Source organism: Aphis gossypii, chromosome 2 (genome assembly GCF_020184175.1).
Source record: "Aphis gossypii isolate Hap1 chromosome 2, ASM2018417v2, whole genome shotgun sequence".
Classification (NCBI taxonomy): Eukaryota; Metazoa; Arthropoda; class Insecta; order Hemiptera; family Aphididae; genus Aphis; species Aphis gossypii.
Window position 1 is genome coordinate 21,538,051 of NC_065531.1, and position 22,735 is coordinate 21,560,785.

Sequence of the window (22,735 nt, forward strand, 5' to 3'; positions counted from 1 at the left end):
TTCGACATCGTTTAAATTACCCACCACGTTAAAGACATTCTGGCATAATAATACATAATATGTTATTTTATTATATTATAATTTATTGGCACTTATTATTGTCGTACAATCATGTTATATTATACTTGTAGTTTTAAAATTTGTTTAGTTTGTCGTTATTAAAAAAAGGTGTTTGATTTTTAAAATTGTAAATTGTTATCTTTTTGATTAATGTGAATAAATAAATAACGTCTTCAACGAAAGCTTAAAAATAAATAAATAAATAAATAATTATATTAATAAATTGAATGACTATAGAGATACTAGTGTTATAATAAATTACAATAAAATATAAAATAGGTATGTAATTATTTATACTAGTATTAGTGATATATTAGCATTGCGGATCACACGTAAAAGATTTCGCCACAAACTTGTTTGAAAATTCCAAAATATTTATCGACATAACCGATGATCCCAATTTTTTTGTCTTGAGGAATTCATTAAAATTTTTTGTCGACACATGTATTTCAATAATAAATTAATAACTTATACAATAATAAAAATCGTCAACCTTTTTATTCCCTATAACTATAGGACTCGGATTTCAAAGCATAATAATTAATAAACAACTAAAAAAGCACCCGATGGTTTTAAAAAAGCAAAAAAGAAGCATATTTATTTAAAAAAAAAAAAGATCAAAAATTAACATGAACTAGTTATAAAATGAATAAAAAAATTTGAATTATTAATTTAAATTAAAAAAAGAATAATTACCGTGTATTTACCTAGATTTGCAGCAGTAAAACTGACTCTATTTTCCGACAGAATATTTTTGTATACACGCATAGAAAACGAACATCCATTGAAGTGATCGGTACATACTCGTACTCCATACAAGAGGTTTCAAATTGCAACACTAAGTCTTAAATTTTGAAGTGGTCGATATCGATGTTACAGTTATACTGACCGTGTAGGTTGCGGGCATATGTAGATCGATAATATAAATATTTAATAATCATCAAGCCGATAACGAAAAAAATAATAATTCAATAATCAATATAAACATTTAGTCCGAATTCTGGGTTTTTACGTTTCTTCATAATTATTTTTTTTTAATACAATAAATAAACATATAAAAAATAAATTGGTTTATTTGGAATCAGAATGACGTGAGACGAATATTAATATGTATAAAAACTATATTTCTATTTCATACATAAAAAAGAACCATACTATTCTTTAAAATTCGTGTGCTACCCATAACTATACATATATTTTATAATAACTATGGTGTTGAGTGCTTAATTCGGAGACTTTGTATTGGGTTGCAATTTCTCAAAGGTTTCTGTAAAACGTAATGCCAATCAGTGCTGGGCAATATATTTTGCAGTACATAATTCAAATAATATTATACATTTATGCATATATTGTAGGTATTTACTTACTATACTGTTATTACTGAATGTTTTTCATAAGTATTTTCTATAATATGCATTTAAACAGTATTTCTATTCATCGACGTGTTTAGTAATTATACCTTCTACTGTTATAGAAATAAACATCTTAATAAGCATCAATGCTAACATAAGAATATAACGTTTAGCAAAAGACTTTGTATAATGTTCAACAAAAACACGAGTGACTTACTCCGATTAAAATATATTAAGTTGTTAAAAAAGTTTTTTTTATTACTTATAACATAAAAGTCTACTTTATTTGTTAAGCAACTCAACATTTTATGGCGTCTTTTTGTATTAAAGATTTTTGGCATAAAAAAATAAATAAATAAATAAAAACAATTCACATTAAAAATTACCCAAAATTAGTTTTAAATGAAAACACCATCGATTGCGAAACAACAATATAATTAAATTAAATTTTTTAAAAAACTAATTAATTTAACATTTTAAAATGAAAATTAAATGCCTTGATTTCATACATTTTATTTCAAAAAAAAAGTTAAGTGAAGTTGATAATTAAATTAACAAAAACCCAAACGTAACCAGCTAAGTTGAAATAAAATAAATTTTTGACTGAAATTTGTACTCGTTACTCTTTTCCCAGTCTTGCCTATATGTATTGTATACAGTTTAATTTAATTATTATATGAAAAAAATAAAAAAATAATAAAAAAATAAAATAAATAAATAAATACAATAAACTATTAACAAAATAATTTTCTTTAAGGTTGGAAATAGTTTTTGTTGTGCATACGTACATTAATATAAATGCCTATTGTATACAAAATATATTATAATTCATAAGCACTTTATAATATGGTTTACATAATAAATAATATATATTTTAGTTTTTACGCGCATAATAGGCCGTCGGTGCGTTATTGTAAATATTGTATGGTTAGCTGATAAACAGAAAAAAAAAATTTGAGAGCCAATGTACATCCCTCCCCCACATCAAAAAATAAATAAGGCGCAACTTTATGCGTTGTAGACATCGTACAGAAAATTCATAAAATTATTATGATTAAAATCGAATCCAATGAGAGTAATGTTTAATGTTTAATTTATAAATTTATATTATTATACTTAATCGATGATCAAAGAATACATAAATCGACGAGATCGCATACAATTTTCATGTAGGTATTATAATTTGTATAAATTAGTCATAACTATTTGCTTGTATCTACGTTTTTAAATATTTTTACAATTTTTTCGTTTTTGACCCGTATTAATACGTAGTAAGCAAATCGTACACATAAAGTCCACGTCTGGTTGCCGATCTCCGTAGCTGTACGGCGAACGAGTGACCGAGACGACGCCGACGTCTCGTCGGGCTCAGGCGAACGGAGATAAGGCACGAGGGTTTTTTTTCGGCTGGCGAAAGTCTTTTCCCCACCCCCTTCTCGAAATCGCGGTCGAGGGCCATAAGTAATTCGGTCGCTTTAAAACTAATTCGAGGAATGTTGATTGAGGCCGAGTGTGTAGGTATAAATACCGTGCGGTATATGCACGCTCGAAGCGGTCTCTCGTGCAACGGTACGTGGGTATAGGGGTAAGATTCTTCTGGAGTTTAATTGGTTTCTTTTCGGGTTATAAGTTCGACTCCGCCGAGAAAGTCGAAACTTCCCGGTGTACGCATACACGCGTTTCTTTTTGGAAATGTTTGCACAAAAGCCAAGAACCTGCTGCACCAGTACACCCCAATACACTCGCAAGCTAGCAGGACTGCGACGTATTTCCGATCGAAAGAATATCGGAATTTTACTTTTAACTAATTTTAACTGCTTCAGCAGTACACGGTTTTAAACTATGTTTAATTGTTATCCGAACACATATATTATGTAAGTACACTGTACAGAGAATATTATTCATCAATATTATAAAACGTAATAATAGACCTATTTTTATACTTAAATAACACATTTATAAACACTTATATTATCTTTACCTGGTTTAAAGTTTAATAAATCAATTACTCTTTCGAATACTCTTCCCGGTGTTAATTTTACACTTTTATAGAGTTAAAACGTGTATCGTTAAAACTATACGTTCACTCGTAACTCGACGTTCTTAACGTAACTGAATTGATTTGATCAACTCGAATTAGATTTTTGAATCAACTCTCCTGTTCTTTGATTTCTAGTATACATCATTATAATAAAATCACATTATTTATGCCCACGGCAAGTATATTATACGTGACATCGCGATAATAAAAGATAATAGGTATGGAAACTGCAATTACATAAATACACGCGGTTTTAGTGTTTAGGTCATTTATATTAATTTACTTTTGTTTTTTTTATTAGGTACATATTATCTTAAAAAAAAAAAAAAACAAAAACAACGAAACAAACGAAAAAAGATAAAATAAACAATATTTATATATGAGGATTACATGTACATCATCATTGACATATTATATATAGTTATATATATAATGTTATATTATATAGTATAATGCGATAATAACTATTATTTCATACATAAATGAGGAGTGTGACGTGTAATGCGCGTGTTTCCGGAACATATACACACATATAATATATATATATATATAATATACACGACATCATTACGATTAGCTTAATATGGTTTGACAGTTATTACAATTGTATTAGGTACATAAGTACCTATATCAATATGTACAGTTAATCGTGATAATATATGTATATGTATATATATATATATAATAAAACAATTTTGACTAATGTAATAATAATAATACAATAATAATTAAAATAGTATAAAAAAACGCTAACGAAATGAAAAATAAAAAAATGCCTTGTTAATATCATATTATAAATAGATACCCCGGGCTACAATTTTTTCGTCGTTGCTTTCTGTATAATAATAATAATAATAATATGTCACATCGGAAAATTAAAAAAAACTTGAACTAAATGGTCACGGGACAAGACGTCGCTTTGCCGGATTGTCCAACAACGTATAAACACAATACCGTAAAAACGTAAACGAAAAACGGGGAAAAAATATGTAATAATATTCAACATATTATAATGATATATATATATTGGTACAAATCGCTTAAATTATCTTGTGGGAAGGAAGGAGCAGGAGACGAACAATCAATAAGGTAAAATCGACATTTCAAAAGTCAGAAAATTTTTTGATACATTTCAAAAGTTTTATGTAAGTCTTCTCTCCAGGCCCACCATCTCCTATTTGTACCATATATATATATATATCAATATTATTACATATTATCGTTGAACGACGGACGGGTAAATCATATCAGTCTTGGGGAACAAATAAAAAAAACTAACTATATAATAGTAATAATAAGTCGTATAATAGTAGTCGAGAAGATGAGTATAAAAAACAAAAAAAAGCTAGTAACACGTAATTGGAATAAAAACAATAATGAACATATTATAATCTATAGTAATATCATTTCATATTATAATATTATACCTAATATATTATTACATATAGTGATTGAGCCCAGGGCACAACTGCTTTCATCGAACTATTATTAAAAATGTTACATTATATTATTATTATGCGTATGACTATGAGTAAATTTTTTTTCATATATGTTAATTATTGTAAATATAATATTATCCTAACACACTCGAAAAACTGTTCAACTATTTTCAAAATTAAATAATAATAATAATAATTGTAAAACATAATAATAATATTATTATAAAACAAAAGACTAGTACATAGCTTATAGATTCTTTTCGTGTATACAGATATGAATAGTATAGGTACACACCCGAACGAAAAAAACCATCAAAACTTAAACATATAGTTAACTCGTGAAAAAAAAAAACCGGCAAAAATCAAATAAATCAAATTTAACACACTGTGTATATAATATTATTATTTAATATTTTATATGTAGTAAAAATGACTTTTTTTTTATTCAACCTGAAACCTTATCCATTCTATTTTATTTTTATTATATTATATTATAATGTATTATGCGTAGTATATTATTAGTAGTAGTATTAGTAGTAGTAGTAGTAATAGTGAAAAAATCGAATAAAAAATAATATTAGAGTTATATCGTAATAATATATATATATATTATTGTTTAAATCTACAATGCCATTTTTTTAACGTGTTTATCGTATATAACAAACACGCTATTTTGTTTCTGTATATTATATAACTGTCGCACATATTTCCTATGTGCTCCTGTACCGGTTTAAATCTATAGAAAATATTATATAATATACGTATCCCCTGCGCAAATGTGTGTGTTTGTGTATGTGGGAGGGTGTGTCTAATGTAATCTGCGTTTAATATATATTACAGTCGACTCTAGTCGGTAACTCGAACCTTAAAATTGTTTTCATTAAACCTCAAGATAAGTGTGTAACGAACTTTTTACAAATTTGGTTTTTTTTCACCCCACGAACTCGTGAGTTACCGAAAGTCGATCCAATCTGTCTGTATCTGTCTATATAATATCTGTCTGTATGTATTTGATGGTGTGTAGGGGTTATTGCGATCTGTATATGTATGTGTGTGTTTATGTGTGGGTGATGGGTGTAGGTGTATCGTCCGTTTTGCGGCGGACTTTCGCGAATCGCGTTTCCTTGTGTGTGTGTATACTGAAACTGTATTTGAAACTTGCGCTTGGTGGGGGGAAGGGGCAGATCGAAAAACGCCGAAATCCGACCGCGCGCGAAGAACGCCGGCGAGTCGTTTAAGTCTTTGCGTTTTTTCGCCACCCACCGAATTCGGCGCGTATATAATATATTATATATAGTGTGTATTTTACGTTTTGTTGCTAATATTGTATCGTGTAGCGTATAATATAGTAATAATATTATAATATATATGTGTCGTATAAACTGTTTGTGTGATGTATATAATTCGATAATATATTTATATTATCGGTGTGTCTGTCTGCTCTAAATATCCGTTTTGTGTGTATGTCTGTGTGTGTGTGTGTGTGTACCGAGGGTGGTTAATATATATTATACGGATGCGTGGAAAATAAAATATACACGAGCGTAAATATTATGTCGACGGAAGAAGTATAAAAACATTTCGTCCGAAACGTGCGGCGAACTAAAATAACGAAACAAATGGAACGAAAAAAAATTTTCAAATTACATATAGGTCCCGGGGACCTTATATAATATGTGTATATGATGTGTCCTTCGAGTGTCGTACAATATATTAGTTTTGCGCCTGTGTGTCTATAATAATATATAATATTGTAAGTATGCGGTACTCTATTCGTATATAATATTATGTATATATTATATGTGTGTGATGATGTGTGATGTAAATAATTGTAATATTATGTGTATATGCGGTAATTGTATTTTCGACTGTAAAACATGTTCGATGTATGTACTCATTGTACTTATATTATATTTTTGATTATATGTGTGTGAGTGTGTGTATAAATATGCACGTGTGTGTGTGTGTGTATCGTCTGTATAGGAATATTATTGCTGTATTGTTGTAATTGTTTATGTGTTGTAAACTGTCTGTAAACTGAGATTGTATTCTGAATATTATGTTATAATATTATTGAAGTTTGTGTGTGTTATTGGAAGTGTTCATCTGTGTCTATGGGCGGAGGTACCGCGAGCGGATGGGGGAAAACTATAAACGGTGATAATAATTGTACATATATAATAACGACAACGGTAAAATAATAACGACGAAATTATAATATTATAAGAACTATTATTAATAATATATATGATCCTTTTATTTTTTTAATTTATTTGACTAGGAGAAACTCACCACACCAAAAAAAAAAAAAATAATAATAATAAAAATAAAATAAATAAAATAAAATAAAATAAACTAAAGAATAAAAATTATGCTAGATAATTAATAATTGGAATAATGTGAGATCACGTGAGTGGGGGGGAGGGGGAGGGAGTATTTGAACGCCGTCGCGGGCGGATTAATTTTGTTTAAAAATTTTTTTTTTGTTTGTTATCAAGTGCTATAAAATTGTGAAATAACAATATAACCTAACCTAAACATTGATGTAAAATTAAAAATAATAATAGGTACATAATAATCATAATGACAATAATAATAATTAATAATAATAATAATAATAATAATAATAAAATGGGTACCCCGTGTGAATAAAATGTAGTTTTTAACAATCAATTAATATATATAAATAATATGTTGTGTACATTAACCGACCCATAGTTGGGGCAATAATATCTCTACTATACATCGTAAAATTGGTTTTTTTTTTTATAAATAAAAATTGGTGGGTCTCTTGTTCCCTATATACATTTAGACTATTCCATATACATATATATAATTTCAATATATAAGCGATTATAATTTTTTCTTTTTAAAATATATATATATAATTATATAAAAATAAAATAAGTAAAGATAAATTCAAATTTTTTGTACAACATAATATTAATTTTTTTCTTTGTACAAAGAGACCGCCCTTAATGTTTTATAAAAATATTTAGAAACCAAAAAGTAAAACATAATGAATGTTATAAAATTTGTTTTCAAAATGACTGTACACAACAATGCATATATAGAATATAATATAACCCATCACAAAAACTCAATGTTATGAGCTTTCGTTTTTTGTTAAATGAAAACGATAATAATTATTAAATTTTTTAAAAAAAGCACAGTTTACAGACGCGAATCGAATGCGTATATATAATATGATATTATATATATATATGTATATTATGCTTACATAATTATATATATATATAATTTATACATAATTATATATCGTTTATTCGAGCTGTTCGAGGAAGTTTGGAGACCTGAAGTACTCTGGCACGGTGTCGTCCATGCGAGAGATGACCTTGTATATAGACTTTTTCCACGATTGTTCCGTATCCTTTCCGTTTTGGATGGCTACGAAAAATTCGCGTAACGTCTGCTGGACCACATACTCAAAATTGCTAGGCGCCTGTGAGATAAAAAAAAAAAACAAAAAATAAAAATCGTGAACCGTACGTCAAACACTATAAACGTAAAAAAATAAAATATAATGTACTAAGGCTAAACGGTTAAGTCTGACTGGTCGGGGGTAAATACTTTCAGATGTAAAAAAAAATTAATTTAAATGTTAAAACTATCGGAAATGTCGATATAAACGCGTAACTACTCTTGTGATAACTATGTTAAGTGTAATTTCAATTAATCCGTCGATTCCAATTAATATCTAGTCGAATGTACGAGTATATAATAATAGACATGGTAAATTTCTAAATTTTTCATCGAGGAGTTCGAAAAAAATGATTATTGCGATAAAGAAAATGTACGAATCGTGAATACGATTGCCGTTTAAACGGTCGCGAGAGTCAAAAGAAAACATAACTATTTCCGGTTTCTATTACCGGTTCAGGTATACTGCAATGTATACACTGCGTTTTGTGGTGGCGGCATAGGCATACCTCAATGTGATTGTTGCGGTTGTAGTGCAAGTTGAGGACCCTGTAGATCTCGCTGTCTTTGTTGACGTGTATGTCTTCGGATCTCTGCAAACCTTCGCTGACGGCTTGTCGTGCGTATTTTTCCATCTGAATGTAATAGAACTCTCTGTCGAGGACAAAAAAACGGACACCGTTAATAAAATATTATATACTATCGTACTATATTATATTATTATGATAAACAATAATATTAAAAATGGGTACAGGTTACGTATATTATTACGATTTAATATTTATTGTATCGTTGAACGTAATTGGCAAACTCGTCTCGAGCACGCATCGGAAACACCGCGGAGCTCACACGGATGTTATTACTATATTATTATTATCATCATCGCCGTCGTTATAGTTATTATTACGAACGTTGTACGATGTGTTGCGGTGAAAAGACTACGCGGCGCAAAAGTTGTATACAATAAATTAATAATATAATATTACGTATCATACGGTAGGTATGTATTATATTATTATTATTTTACTACTTGCATGACGACCGAGATGATCACGATGATACAGTAATAATAATAATAACGATAATATTGAAATCAACGGATCGAGTCGATTCGAGTGCAGTGCACAATGCGTCGTACAACATTGCGCTTTTCCGATTACGCTCGCACTCAATACATCGTATTATATTATATTATTATTATTACATTATGTAATTTTAATATAATAGACACGCGAGCTGAATGATAATAATTTAACGTATAGATAGGTAGGTATATAATGGCGAAGAACGGCCCCGCCGCCGAAGACGGACGAGTACGCCCTGAACGAAAGTATCGTGTGTGCGAATCACGAGTAGGTACGTATGTATAATAATAATATGCGCGATGATGATATTAATTTAATACAATATATATATTATTATTTTGTACGAAGGTACAAACGGACGACGGTGAAAAGCCAATCATTTCTAACGGCGGCTGTGGGGGGGGGGGATGCTTGTGCGTTAAAACAAATTCGCCGTTTTCGCATGGTGCGCCGAGATAATATGTATATAAAATATATCACGTGTAATATATTATTATTATTACTATTTACGAGTGTGTATAATATTATACGGTTATATATCTCTAGTTTGGCGCGTATTGAGGAAAATCGTGAATGCGGCGATACAGGCACTTATACCTCTTGACAAAGCTGAGCAAATTAACTATATTTTTTCAACGCGGAGTATGGTTGATGGGAATAATTTGAAAGAGTTTCGAATATTATGACGGTTTGCTATTTTTTTTTTTTTTAAAGTGAATTTTAGTTAAGAGTAACAGTGATGTCGGAAGGGTTATGAGAAACTTACAATTAATTTATACTGACTCGGGTTAAGTTATTTTCTTTTCAAACACGTTTATATACCTATACTTATTGTGTAAATATATAATAATCATTTTACTATAATTAAATATTTATTATTCAATTATTATTTATAACTAAACGTAATTTTTAGAGTCGACTGAAAGTTATTCGTTATTTATTTAATGTTAATATCAAAAAAACCGAGAGTGAGTTAATAAAAATTAATAAAATATACTGTTTCAAGCATTTTAACTCGTTGTTTATGCCCTGCATTGCCTTTTGATATCTAAGCTTTACGAACGGTGTTAATAATATTATAATAATAATAATTTATTTTTTAGTTTTCGTACGCGCGATTTTCAAACCTCTTGCCCGCCCCTCGACGTTTTCTAAGCGTCATATAATTTACATTTATAACACAATACTCTATGACGTATCTTCACGGTAATAAATTGTATATTATGAATTATGATATTTGTCTCGTTCGCGCAGTCACTACAACTGCAGCAGCGCGTGTATAATACGCATATTGTTATATTGTAAACACGACCTGCACTACACGGGTATGGGTAACCACTATTATATACACACGTATGCGATTAAAAATATATAAGAAATAGACGCTCGGAAAAAACGCCGAACGAACACAAATAATGTACGCGACACGAACGTTTTGCGTTAATTAGGCGACTGATTCAAAAGAAATATTGTGTATAAAAATGTTAAATAAACCATTAAAATTCATCTCCGCGGCCCTAACCCATCCCGTATCGCGTGAACCGGGCAAGGGAACGAGACATAAACGAGATTATATTGTCATCATTATTATACCTACACGTATTGCGTGTTCGTTTTTTTTTTCGCCGACGATATTCTCGCGACAACTCCCGTCCTTCGAATAATCGTAATAATAGTAATAAACAAATACAATAAATAATATATTATTATTGTGTGCAGTAAGTACGAGCGCACTCACACGGGTGCGTGTTTTATGTATACCTACATAGTGCACACGGAATAAAAATAATAAAATATATTATAATTATTTGCGTATTATTATTATGTCGGGGGGAGGAGGGGAGGAAAACACTTAAAGCAGGTGCTTTACTACAAAAAAAAGTATATAAATTTTTTAAAAATGGGACGTGGCCCGCATGCGGCAACGAAAAGAAAGCTGGAATTAATTTAACACCCACATGGTTCGGATGAATTACTTTTCTTCATGTTTTATCAACCGTGCGCGCGAACGTACTATGTATATATGAAACGGGTATAAGGTTTTAAAAATAATTTGCACGTTTCGATTCAAAAACGTCACGATGACGATCTTTTTCCGAACGATTACTCATTACTACATAATTTACTTAACGCTATACGAGAGATATTGTGCAGAAAGTTGCTGTGCTTACCTGAAGTTCGAGAACCACTTGACTAGTTGTGCGGTGTTGTTCTTGTTGAACTTGATGTCGGGGAAGTACATCTTCAGTATGGCCGAGCTGGGATACCTAACCCAGAAGAACATCAGCTTGGCTTTTCGCAAGTGCATCGGTGTCAGGGTTGACGAGTAAACATAACAGTTAGGGAAAAATCGTATTCCAATTTTCTCAGTGTACATAATCATTAATTATAATATAATCGATACATAATAATAATATTATAATATATTACGTTACATTGACGGTTAATCGTCGTCGTTATTATTATTATTTAATTATCATCGTCATCGTCGAACGTAGACTTACACGCACGTACGCGTTTAAAACGGTATCGTTTTCAAATCTTAGCGGCAGTTAATTCGATTAATCGCGAAAGTTTCGTTTCTTTTGTAGGTCTTCCACGATTGTTTGTGTAATGCATTTTCCTGGGGCTTCCCAGTGTCCACCCCGAAAACCCCCCCATATACGTCGTCAGTGTCGGGTTCCCCGTAGTTTTTCCCCGTCTTTTTTTATTTTCGAATGTTTTGCATCTCGGCATGGTAAGTTTGCAACTTACTGGTTCGATTTGTCGGAAAGCGATGAACGGAAAAACTAAATATAGTAAAATATTTTATTTTAAAGTACATTTTAGATGGCGGGAAAGAGAAAGCAGTAGCCATGTAAAATCGATCGTTTTTTTTTGTAGAACACAAAAATGTTTTTTCGGAAATCCTACGCGATAATTTGTCGCGAACACGCGAATCGCGTCGTCCCCCCGACGACTTCTTACGGAATATAATATTAAGTGCACGACTTGGTGTTATTATGTTATTCCACGTTCTGCAGGTAAATAATACGAAATATAAACGGCGTACGCGGTGAATAACTAATAATAATAATAATGATAATAATAAGCGAAATAACTTAGAAACAATATCATTATGTTACCAAAATAGAAATAATATGTCAAAATATGGTTTTTTGTCTTGTATAAAAAGGATATTATAGGCGACATGCCGTCGTAAGGTCCGTCCCCGGAATTGCACTCGGAAATGCGGTCGACGCTGTCGTTGCCGCCGTTGCCCATGGACATGTCCATGCGGGCTTTCATGCTCATCAGGTCCGGCGACGAGTTGTGGTGCTGAGCTGCGGCCAGCAGGGCGGGGTGGAGCAGCGACCCGTGATGGTGCTGCGGCGGCGGCGGCGGCGGCGAGTCGGACATGCCGGGCGGGCTGGACGACGGGATGTGATGGGGCACGCCCTGGTGCTGGCTGGTGTAGAACGGGCTGTAAGGGCTGAACACCTGCGACTCGTGCAGGCTGGGGTTGGGTATGGCCACCGAAGTCGGAAGTGACACCGGCAACAAGGGCATCGACGGTGGCGGCGGCGGCGGCGCCTGCGGGGCCACCGGAGTGACCGACGGCGAGTGCTGTTGCTGTTGCTGCTGTTGGTGGAACTGCGGCCGCTGTTGGGGCTGGGGCGGCGGCGAGTCGCCGGCCGCGGGTTGCATGACGGCGGCGGTGGCCGACTGTTGCATGGCCTGCGTCGGTTGTTGCGGCGACCTGCCGTCCAACGATTGCATCGGATTTCCGTTTCCGTTGCCGTTGTTGCTGTTGTTGTTGTTGCTGCTGCTGTTGTTGTTGTTCGCCGAGTCCTGTGTGAGTATGCGGTTGATGGCGCGCGGGGTGATCCTGGTGTCGGTGACCTTATGCCGTTTCTTCTTGGGTATCACCACCAGGCTGAGGGCCTCGTTCTGTTCGGGCGCCGGTTCGCGTTCCATGCAGAACGGGTTCAGGTGGGACGGAAGTCCGCTCATGGACGAGTACAGGGCGGCGGCGGCGGCCGTGTTGCTCAGACCCGCCGCCGAGCCGTGCAGCTTGGGCGCGAACATCTGAGCGCCCCGGATGTGACCGAGCGCCGCGGCGGCCGCGACCGCGTCGGCGCCGTTGTAAAGCCCTCCGGCCCCGGCGCCGCACGTCGTGTTGACCAGACCGTTCCTGAGCTCGGCCGGTCCGTTGCTGGACATCTGCAGCAGACCGTTTCCGGCACCGCCGCCGACGGTCGCGGGCGTCTGGCCGGAGCCGCCGTAACCGCCGCCGACGCCGTTCATCATCTTCGACAGGCCGTTGACCAGACCGGCGTTGCGGTCGGTACCGCCGTGGCTACCGCGGTCGATCACTTTGGTCCTGGGCGACTTGCGGTCGACGTCTTTGCACGACGTCTGCAGTTGCGCCGCGTCCGCCGCGTCCGTCGTCTTGGACGACGGTTTGCGCTGGTGCTGCTGCTGTTGCGCGAACTTGGCCATTATCGTGTCGATGAGCCCCGTCAGTGTGGTGGATATTTCGGACTTGAGGGCGTCCGCCAACAGGTCGAGGTCCGGGAACGGTTGCGCGGAGGACGGCTGACCGCGGCCGGAACCGGGCACCGCCGCGATCTTTTCGGGCGTTTCGGCCGACGCGGCTTTCTGAGGGTGCATGGGCGGTGGCACGTTCATCTGGCTCACGTGATGCGGATGATGGTGTTGCTGTTGTTGTTGCTGCTGCTGCTGCTGTTGCTGCTGTAGTTGCTGTTGCTGTTGCTGTTGTTGTTGTTGTTGCTGTTGCAGCTGCGCTTGTTGCTGCTGCTGTTGCTGTTGGTGTAGCTGCTGTTCGGCCGCGATCGCGGCTTCTTTGGCCAGCCTGGCCTCCTGTTCCATGAACAGTTTGTGGCCGACTCCCTGCAGGTACATGGCCGCCGCGTTGTTGATCGCGTGGTGTTGGCTGTGCGTGTTGTGTTGCTCCTGGAGCACTTGCTGCTGGAGCAGTGTCAGCGCCCCGTTGAACGAAGGGTGTATGGGCATGTGAGTCTGTGGCAGAAATTTCACCATTTTCGAAAAGTTGGGGTTGATCTGCTGGGCCGACTGCGGCATCATGGGCAGCGGCGTAGTGCACTTCGGGGCGGCCGGCGGGCTGTGTCGCGCCGCCGATATTTCCGCCTGTTCCTGTTCCGCGTCGCTGCCGTCTTCGGGCTCGTCGTCGTTGTCCATTCTGGTGCACAACTGCACGTACTTGTGTTGCATTTCCGCCAACTGTTCCTGCATGGTGCGCAGTTGATCTTTTAGTACGTTTTTCTCGACCATTTTCTGTCTTAGCTCGTTGGGGCTCAGTTCTTCGTCGTCGTCATCGTTGTCGTCGTCGTCCACGTCCATCGCGTGGTTATACCGCTCGCTGTTGTCGTGCTGTTGCGGGTGGTACAGCTTGCGTTTCTTGCAGCCGTTCACCTGGACCGGCAACGACGGGCTGGACCTCATCGTGGACACGATGTTTTCCACCCTAGCTTTTTTCAACTCGTTTTGTTCGACTTTTACCTCGAAATCTTTGCTCTGTTCCTCGCCCTTGATCTCTTTGGTGTCGGACATGGGCGAGCCCAGTGACCTCTCGGAATCGGTACCGTCGTTAATAATGTCGTCCGCGTCGTGATCGTTGTTGGCGGTCACCGCGTTATTGTTGTTGTTATTAATAAAATTGTTAACTGAGCTTACCTCGGCCGGGTCGACCGGCTTGCCGCTGCAGTTGTCGACGATGTCCGCGGCGGCCAAATTTTTGGCGGCGGCGGCGGCGGCGGCTGCGCTGCAATCATCTGCGCCGCTGATGTCGTTCTTGTTGCTGTTTATGTTGTTGTTATTGTTCATGATGCTGTTGTCCGGCGACGACGGGTCGTCGGAATTGCGGAACTCCTGTTCCAGGGCGAGAAGCTCCTTCTTCCTGCCCTGCAGTATGTCGCGGAGCATGTGATGGGCCAGCTCGCTGTTGGGTCCGGTGGCCGGCGAACCGGGTAGACCGGGCAGTGGCTGTGTAAGACAATCGGACGAGTCCATGGTCACCATTTCTTCTTTGACTTGACGGCCGATGAACTCGTTTAGCATTTTACCGGGCGCGAAGCCCTGGTTGAAGAAGTACTGTTGGTGGCCTTGGCCGAAAAACGCTCCGTAGAAGCTGGCGGCCTGATTGAGCAGTGGTGCCGAGGACACGATCGGTCGCGAACTGAAATTCGGAATGGACGAGTAGCTGTTACGTGGCTCGCCGGCATCCACGCGCTGTCTGCTCCGCTTCGCCTTGTTCTTCAACAGTTTGTCGGCAGAGCCGTCCAACGGATCACCCCCACCACCGATACCTCCACCACCGCCGCCGCCGCCGTTACCGACGAAACACTCTGCGCCCCCCGCCACCGCCGTCGTCCCGAGGTTGCCGCCGTCCTCCTCAGATGACATAGCCGGCTCCGATTGGCGGTCCCCTTCCTTCGCGCATCAACCGGATCACCTGCACACACACACGCACAATGCAAACGATTAATACACACACACACATACATATGAAAATAATAATAATAATATACAACAACTGTTTTTTTTCCCTTTCCCCCCTCCCTAAATTTCGTATACACTTATAATATTCGACTACCCGCGACGACGCCACTGCCGCCGCCGCCGTTATAATATATATAATATAATATTATTTGCCGCCGTCACTCACCTACAATATACGTACTCGTCGTCGTACACACACACACACACACACCTACACACATACATTTGTACTTAAACTTATGTGCATTTTGAATTTATTTACGCGAGTGTGTGTGTGTGGGTACAATAAATACTGCAACACAACACGCCGTGTTATATACGTGTATACAATACCCTGCGGCTCGTGCCTTATGTCAAAAAACCTAATGCATCTGCTCCTTCCGACCCGCGTACACGACTATTTATATATATATAAACACACGTTAATATACGACTATTATTATTATTAATGCGCCCACAACGACGTACTTAATCAAATCAAACACGATATTATGTAGTTATATACGCTCGAGACCAATCAATAAGTGTCTCGCGGCCGGAACTATATTATTATATAGGTACGCCTAATACGATTTGAGTAGGTACCGCGTAGCGTCTCAAAACCCGAGAATCTGCGATGCTGAATGCTCTCGTACCTACTTATATTAATTGTATATAATAATTGCAGGTATGTAGGCTGTACTAAACGAATGCCGTCTACCGAGGCGGACGAAGAATAATAATAATAACGATTATAACGGCAACAAGTTTTTTTTTATTTTCAATCCATAGCGACGTTTTCGAGTGTAGGTACTCGGCTCCCGTAATGCGTCTATTAAAAAATCGCCACGAACCCGAATTAGTCTTAAACAATATTTTACCTTCAATTGAAAACCATCGCATATACTTTTCAACCGCGGTTCCTCCGACTTCCGAGTGTGTATATCCATATAATATCAAGTTAGTACGTTAACAGACAGTCACGAAATCCCGAAAAGAAAAAAAATAGCCGAATAAGTATAAGATCCCTTGTATATATGTTCGGAGAGGATATAGTCAAACGATTAAAACATTTTACACCACAGATTTTATTTTTTTTCTAACAGTAAAAACAAATACAACAAATACAATATTATTATAATATATACACCTAAGTGTATACAACCAAATCGTGGTGTGTGTTTTTATAATGTATTAGGTTAATATAATTGTTTGACTGTGTGTTTAATTAACGCGGCTGCGTGTGGCATACGCGCGTGCTAGCGTGATGGTAGCTACTCGTAGTAAATTTATTTCGAAAAATATTTCCCGATTAGTTCATAAATCAAACGATTGCGTTTACACACTGCACATACTTTTCTTGACTTGAATTTGTACAGTAAGTTTGCGCCAGCTGCAGAGCTATTTAACTATAATTTTACAAATATTTAATAACAAAATTCAGTAATTGGGTATACGTGTACAATTGTCTCGTTACCATAATTTATTTCTATACAATTATTTGTTTCAAAGTGTTTTTAACGTTTTATAATGTTTTACGCCTAGCAGATTTGCTTGCGTAATAAAGTATACTCGAATTTTAATCGTAACAATATTTAACAATGCACGTTGGTATAGTATATGCGACTCGAGTTCTGCGCATAGGTGTTGACAAGATTTACACCATATAGTCTGTGATACCTATAGGTATTGGTATATAATATATTTCCATCAATAAACGTTGAACCTTTTATTTTATTAAATGTTATTCGCCACTTGTTTTTTAGCTATATGTACATATTATTGATTATTTAAGTCGATTGCAAATGCAAACATTAAAAAAAAAATTACGTATCGTGAATTCGTATTTAATTTGGTCGCTCAAAGAAGAAACGTCGAAATCGAAACCATATCGATGTTTCAACTATAATACGTTTTGATTAATACTAAATATTGTCACCTATACTCGACGAGACACATGTTTATTGTCTCATCAAACCGAAAACAGTAAACGTTTTTTTTTTATATATATTGTTACACTAAGTGTGTACCTACGTGTTCGTAATTTTATTACGTATATGTACTCGTTTTACTCACAATGCGGATTTAGGTAATCACTTTTTCTCTGTAAAATTATTTTTAATATACTCGTGCATATAAAATAAATATTAAAAAGTTATGATTCATATGGAATTTATCGATAGTAAATTTTATAAAAGTTATTGAATATATCTTTCACAAGAATAAAACATATATAAGTATGCGCCTATTGGACATCCTCCAACAAAAGGATGAAAACAAATTTTGTGTCATTATAATATGGTATTAAAATCGTCCACTTCCCAACTTGAAGTTTTGTCTAAGCTGTTAATTGTTATCGTGTACCAAATTATCAATATAGATACATATATTTATAACTGCATGTCGGAAACCGATATAAATAATAATTAAGCTGGTTCAAGTTTTCGCAGACACTCTTTCGAGTTTAAAATAAAACCATAAAACAAACCTTCTATATAGTTAAAATATTATGTTATATAACATCAACAATATGCCGTATTGACATCTGACGAGCACCTCGAACGTATCTACCATAGAACATATATGCTGCTTATTTGTGTATTATATTTTCCTAAAAGGTCTAACACAATAGACGTGTTTTTTCGTTTTTAAACGCTATATAGTTATATTTTTGTCAAAGCAATGATGGTTTGTTCGGTTACTAAAGAGATACGTATAATATAACATTGTAATTATAAATAATTACATAAACTGTGAAACTTATATTAATATGATATACATAATACATACAGGTATGAGGTAGATGTCATATGACATATATATAAATCGATGATATTACGTCGGTGAGAGCAACTACGATACACCCGATATCGTCATCTAGTGTAGTCGAGTTTGACGATCCCGCGGTTTGGTTAATCGACAAACGGTTTTATAATATTTCCATCTGATTTATAATACCTAAGTGAATCGAATTTGATTGTAGGCACAACTGCTGCAGTTTAGTGTCACGTAAGTATCAACGATTGGTGTGTTATTATAAGTGCTGTGTGTGTTTTATTCTCATAAATAACGTTTTATGAATAATTGAATCTACAGTAGGTCCTATCGTTTGTACATCATCGTTACGTAACGAAATTATCCACACGATAGGTATATAGAAAAACAAAAGTTTTTGTGATTGTTATATTTTGGTATTAAAAAAATTGTTAAATCGCAAAAAGAATCAACGGACAAAAATCTTAAAACAGCTATTGACTATGTAAAAAGATATGAATATGATATGACTGATTTGTGTTAAAGCTGTAAAGTCAAGACTTAAAGTCCAAAACTATAAATTATATTTAAAAGAAAAATAAACAAAATTTTAATACGCGTGAATAATACCCAGTTTGAACAAGATTTTAAAGAATTGAAAAAAATTCTACAGTTAACGATATTGATGGGTAGGTCGGAGTCGTAGTATAAGGTACATATGAGCGTATGAGCGAAATTGCGTATATAAGATTTTGGCGTAATAACTCGAGCGGTCATATATACACGGCATTGTGCAGTACTGCAACGGAAGACGCGGAGAATAAAATATAAAATATATAGTATTACAGAAGAAAGGAAACCGGTCCGCTGGCAAAAGACGAACGCCAAGAAGCAAAAGCTAAAAAAGAACAAATAAATACCCGCACATAAGAAAGAGGGACGGCCGTCGTGCAACCCCGACCAGGTGGTGCCTTTGCGGGCTCGTGGGAAAAATCGTGTCGTACGCGCCAAGACCGCGAGAACCTATATGAATATAATAACGGTTTTTTTTTTCTTTCAACGGCGCGCGTCTTGGCGAGGAAGTCACCGAGGGTTGTTCCGGGCGCGCACAATAGCGAAATATGTCTTTTCGGCAACGACCGTACACCCCCCAACCCCAATAACGACGACGACAACAACAATAATAATATCTTCAAGACGCGCGATGCACTCACACACGCGTACATGTACGCACACACACACATAGACACACGCACACATACACAAAAACACGCACACACACACATACACACATAGGGGCTCGCACCCTTCTAACGGTCGTTTCTCTCCGGTTTTTCTGCGGGCGCTCTTTTGACGCGAGAGGTATACATATATACGGTGCATATGTAATACACCGTATAGGTATATAGGTACATTGCGAAACGATCGTTTTTTTTTTCTTTACTTCTTCCTCGTCCAACGCTCGCGGTGTACTTATATTACGTGAATTTAATATGTATATATGTATAGGTTTTTTTTCACAAGACTTGTGTATTATTTCCGTTACGACTTAAGCGCGCCGCGCCGTTTTCTTATATACGTGAATGGCGTATACGATTGCTTAAGATCGCGGTCCGAGTGCATGCGCATACCGAGTACGACACGTATTATGTAGGTTATACGTAACTGAAGTCTTAAGAATAATTTCACAGAATTTTATTTTTCGTATACAATTTATAAACTTACACTCCTTTCGTGAAGTATCGTGTAATATACCTATAACCTATGTTTAACTGCTGCTGAAAAATCGTTGATAATTCTCTATATATAGGAAAAGTCGATAACTGCACGTGGTCCAACTTATTTTAGTTGGTTAGTCGGTTAATTGAATTAATTCTCATATTAATTTAAATATATTGAAGGACGTTAAAAAAAAAATTAGTTTTATTATTAATTATATTTTATTTTATAAAAAACATACCTATTTTATAAAGAATACAATATAGTTAATAAAGTCATATAGATTGAAATGAATTCTTATTTATGGTGAATAGATTATTTATAATTATTTAATTATACGTACATATTATATCTGTAAGGGAGGCCAAAAAAGACGTCAAGGGTCGTATGCGACTATAGCGGACCGCGAGTTAGACCAGTCGTAGTGGCGTAAAAACTACACAAAGCTATATATTCTTTAGGTCATTACAAAAAGGGTTAATAAAGATGTTTTCAGCAAAAATTGCAAGTTTGTCGGGGTAGGTACCTAGACGAATCTAATTATTTTAATTATAGGTACTTGAGGACGATACTTCGAACGAGATTAAGTTTATTAAGTTTAAATTATGTGTAAAAAAAAAAAAAAATTCCTGGAACATTTTGATATTATGGCGTATATACGCATGCATAGGTATATTATGACTATTTACACATGCGGGGCGCTAATACGGAGGAATCACGAGCGTGCGACTTTCGACTGCCGATCGACAGCGGTGACGGTGTCGGATCGGGAAAAGGGTTAATTAAAAAATGATTATTAATTATTTGCGTGCATATACACATACGCGCGCGTATAACACACATTCGTGTGCGTGTATAAATATTTTTAAGCACGGGACGGTGCTGTGCAATACTGGTGGGGTGTATATATATATATTATACGGTGTGCACCGAGTGCAATAAAAGGGCCGTACAAATTCGCTCTTAAAGACTTTTGTCCACTTTCTTTTATTTTTTCTGCGGCTCTTTCGCAGTTTTTAATGAACAACTGCGCCACACGTACACACACACACATTTTATATATATATAGATTTATATGCTGGGTGTACGTGTACACACATGGAGGGGTGGGTACGCCAAGAGGAGGGGAAAGGGTTCGAAAAACGTGTATATATATACACACCCAACAGCGCCGACTTAACCTCTCGCGAGAGCACTCGTTCTCGGTTCTAATTGAACACGACACCATCACTGCAGCCCGCAAAATATAATAAATATAGGTATATATGTATGTGTGCGTGTTAATGATATAATAATAATAATAAATATCCGATTGATTTTGTACGCTCACGGAACAGCGAGTAATAAAAAAAAAAAAAAAATATTAACCATGTACCTAACCAATTAACATAAAATTAAAAAAGAAAAATATTCCGCCACTCGCGCAGGAAACAACTCTCGTCCGGTTTTAATTCGACGTAAGTTGGCGGATTTTTTTTTATTTGCGTCAACTCGTATAGAACACGACGATAAATGCAACTCGCTCGAAAACCTACTTACACGAACCCGGAGAATATCGCCTATATTAATACGCGATATAATATTATTATATTAAATGATATATTATGATGGCCTGCACCTACGGCGGATCGTATAGATTTAAAAACTCGAACATGATGAATGGTCTGAACCGCGAGCGCTGCAGCAAGACGACGCGTGCTCCGCCAGACGACATTTCGGCGATAATTGTTTATTATTTTTTTTATGGTACCCGCGAGACCGTTTTATTATTGATGTGTTTAATGGGTCTTTTGCACCGCCGACCGTTTATTTAATCCCTCGTTGCGGCCCGCGCCCGCAATATGCACACTGCACTATATATATACGTATATAATAATATTATCATTATATAATACAATACATAACGGCGATTTGCAGAGTGTTACGGGAGACTTGGTCATGTGAGACGCGTAAGGGTCTTATGAGATCGCTTTTTTTTGCCAAATCATTAAACCCGTTGCACCGGTACTCCGCGCGCGCCGTTTTAGAAAAATTCGTTTTTTGGGATTTTTTTTTTTTTTTTTGTTTATCACTTATTGGCGATCAATCGACTTCTATTGTTTTCTGCTACAACTGTCGTCTGCACGTCACACACCAACAACACGCGTTTTATCGATATACGATCAATATAACTGCGCTATCATATGATCGCGGTAGATGTGCGCTTTGAGACTTTGCACATCTTGCGAACGAGCCCTCACGAAATTCATTATTTGCTGGTGTACATATATATATCATGCAGTGATGCTGGCCGCGGTTTGCTGCTGTTGCTGAATCATGGTGTATCAATTAAAATGCAACTGT

General features: G+C 36.3%; 1 protein-coding gene across 2 annotated transcripts in view; it reads right to left on the minus strand.

The window, feature by feature from the left end:
- Positions 1-7,104: 7,104 nt before the first annotated feature.
- The window catches only part of LOC114130363 (homeobox protein prospero), a 50,846-nt gene continuing 35,215 nt past the window's right edge, over positions 7,105-22,735 (minus strand). For both annotated transcript variants that reach the window (XM_050202369.1, XM_050202368.1), the window contains exons 2-5: positions 12,599-15,893; positions 11,590-11,744; positions 8,843-8,987; positions 7,105-8,355 (exon numbers count right to left, since the gene is read on the minus strand). In XM_050202369.1, coding sequence (XP_050058326.1) covers positions 8,176-8,355; positions 8,843-8,987; positions 11,590-11,744; positions 12,599-15,844 — 3,726 coding nt within the window. In that variant the 5' untranslated portion in view covers positions 15,845-15,893 and the 3' untranslated portion in view covers positions 7,105-8,175. The remainder of the gene's footprint in view (positions 8,356-8,842; positions 8,988-11,589; positions 11,745-12,598; positions 15,894-22,735) is intronic.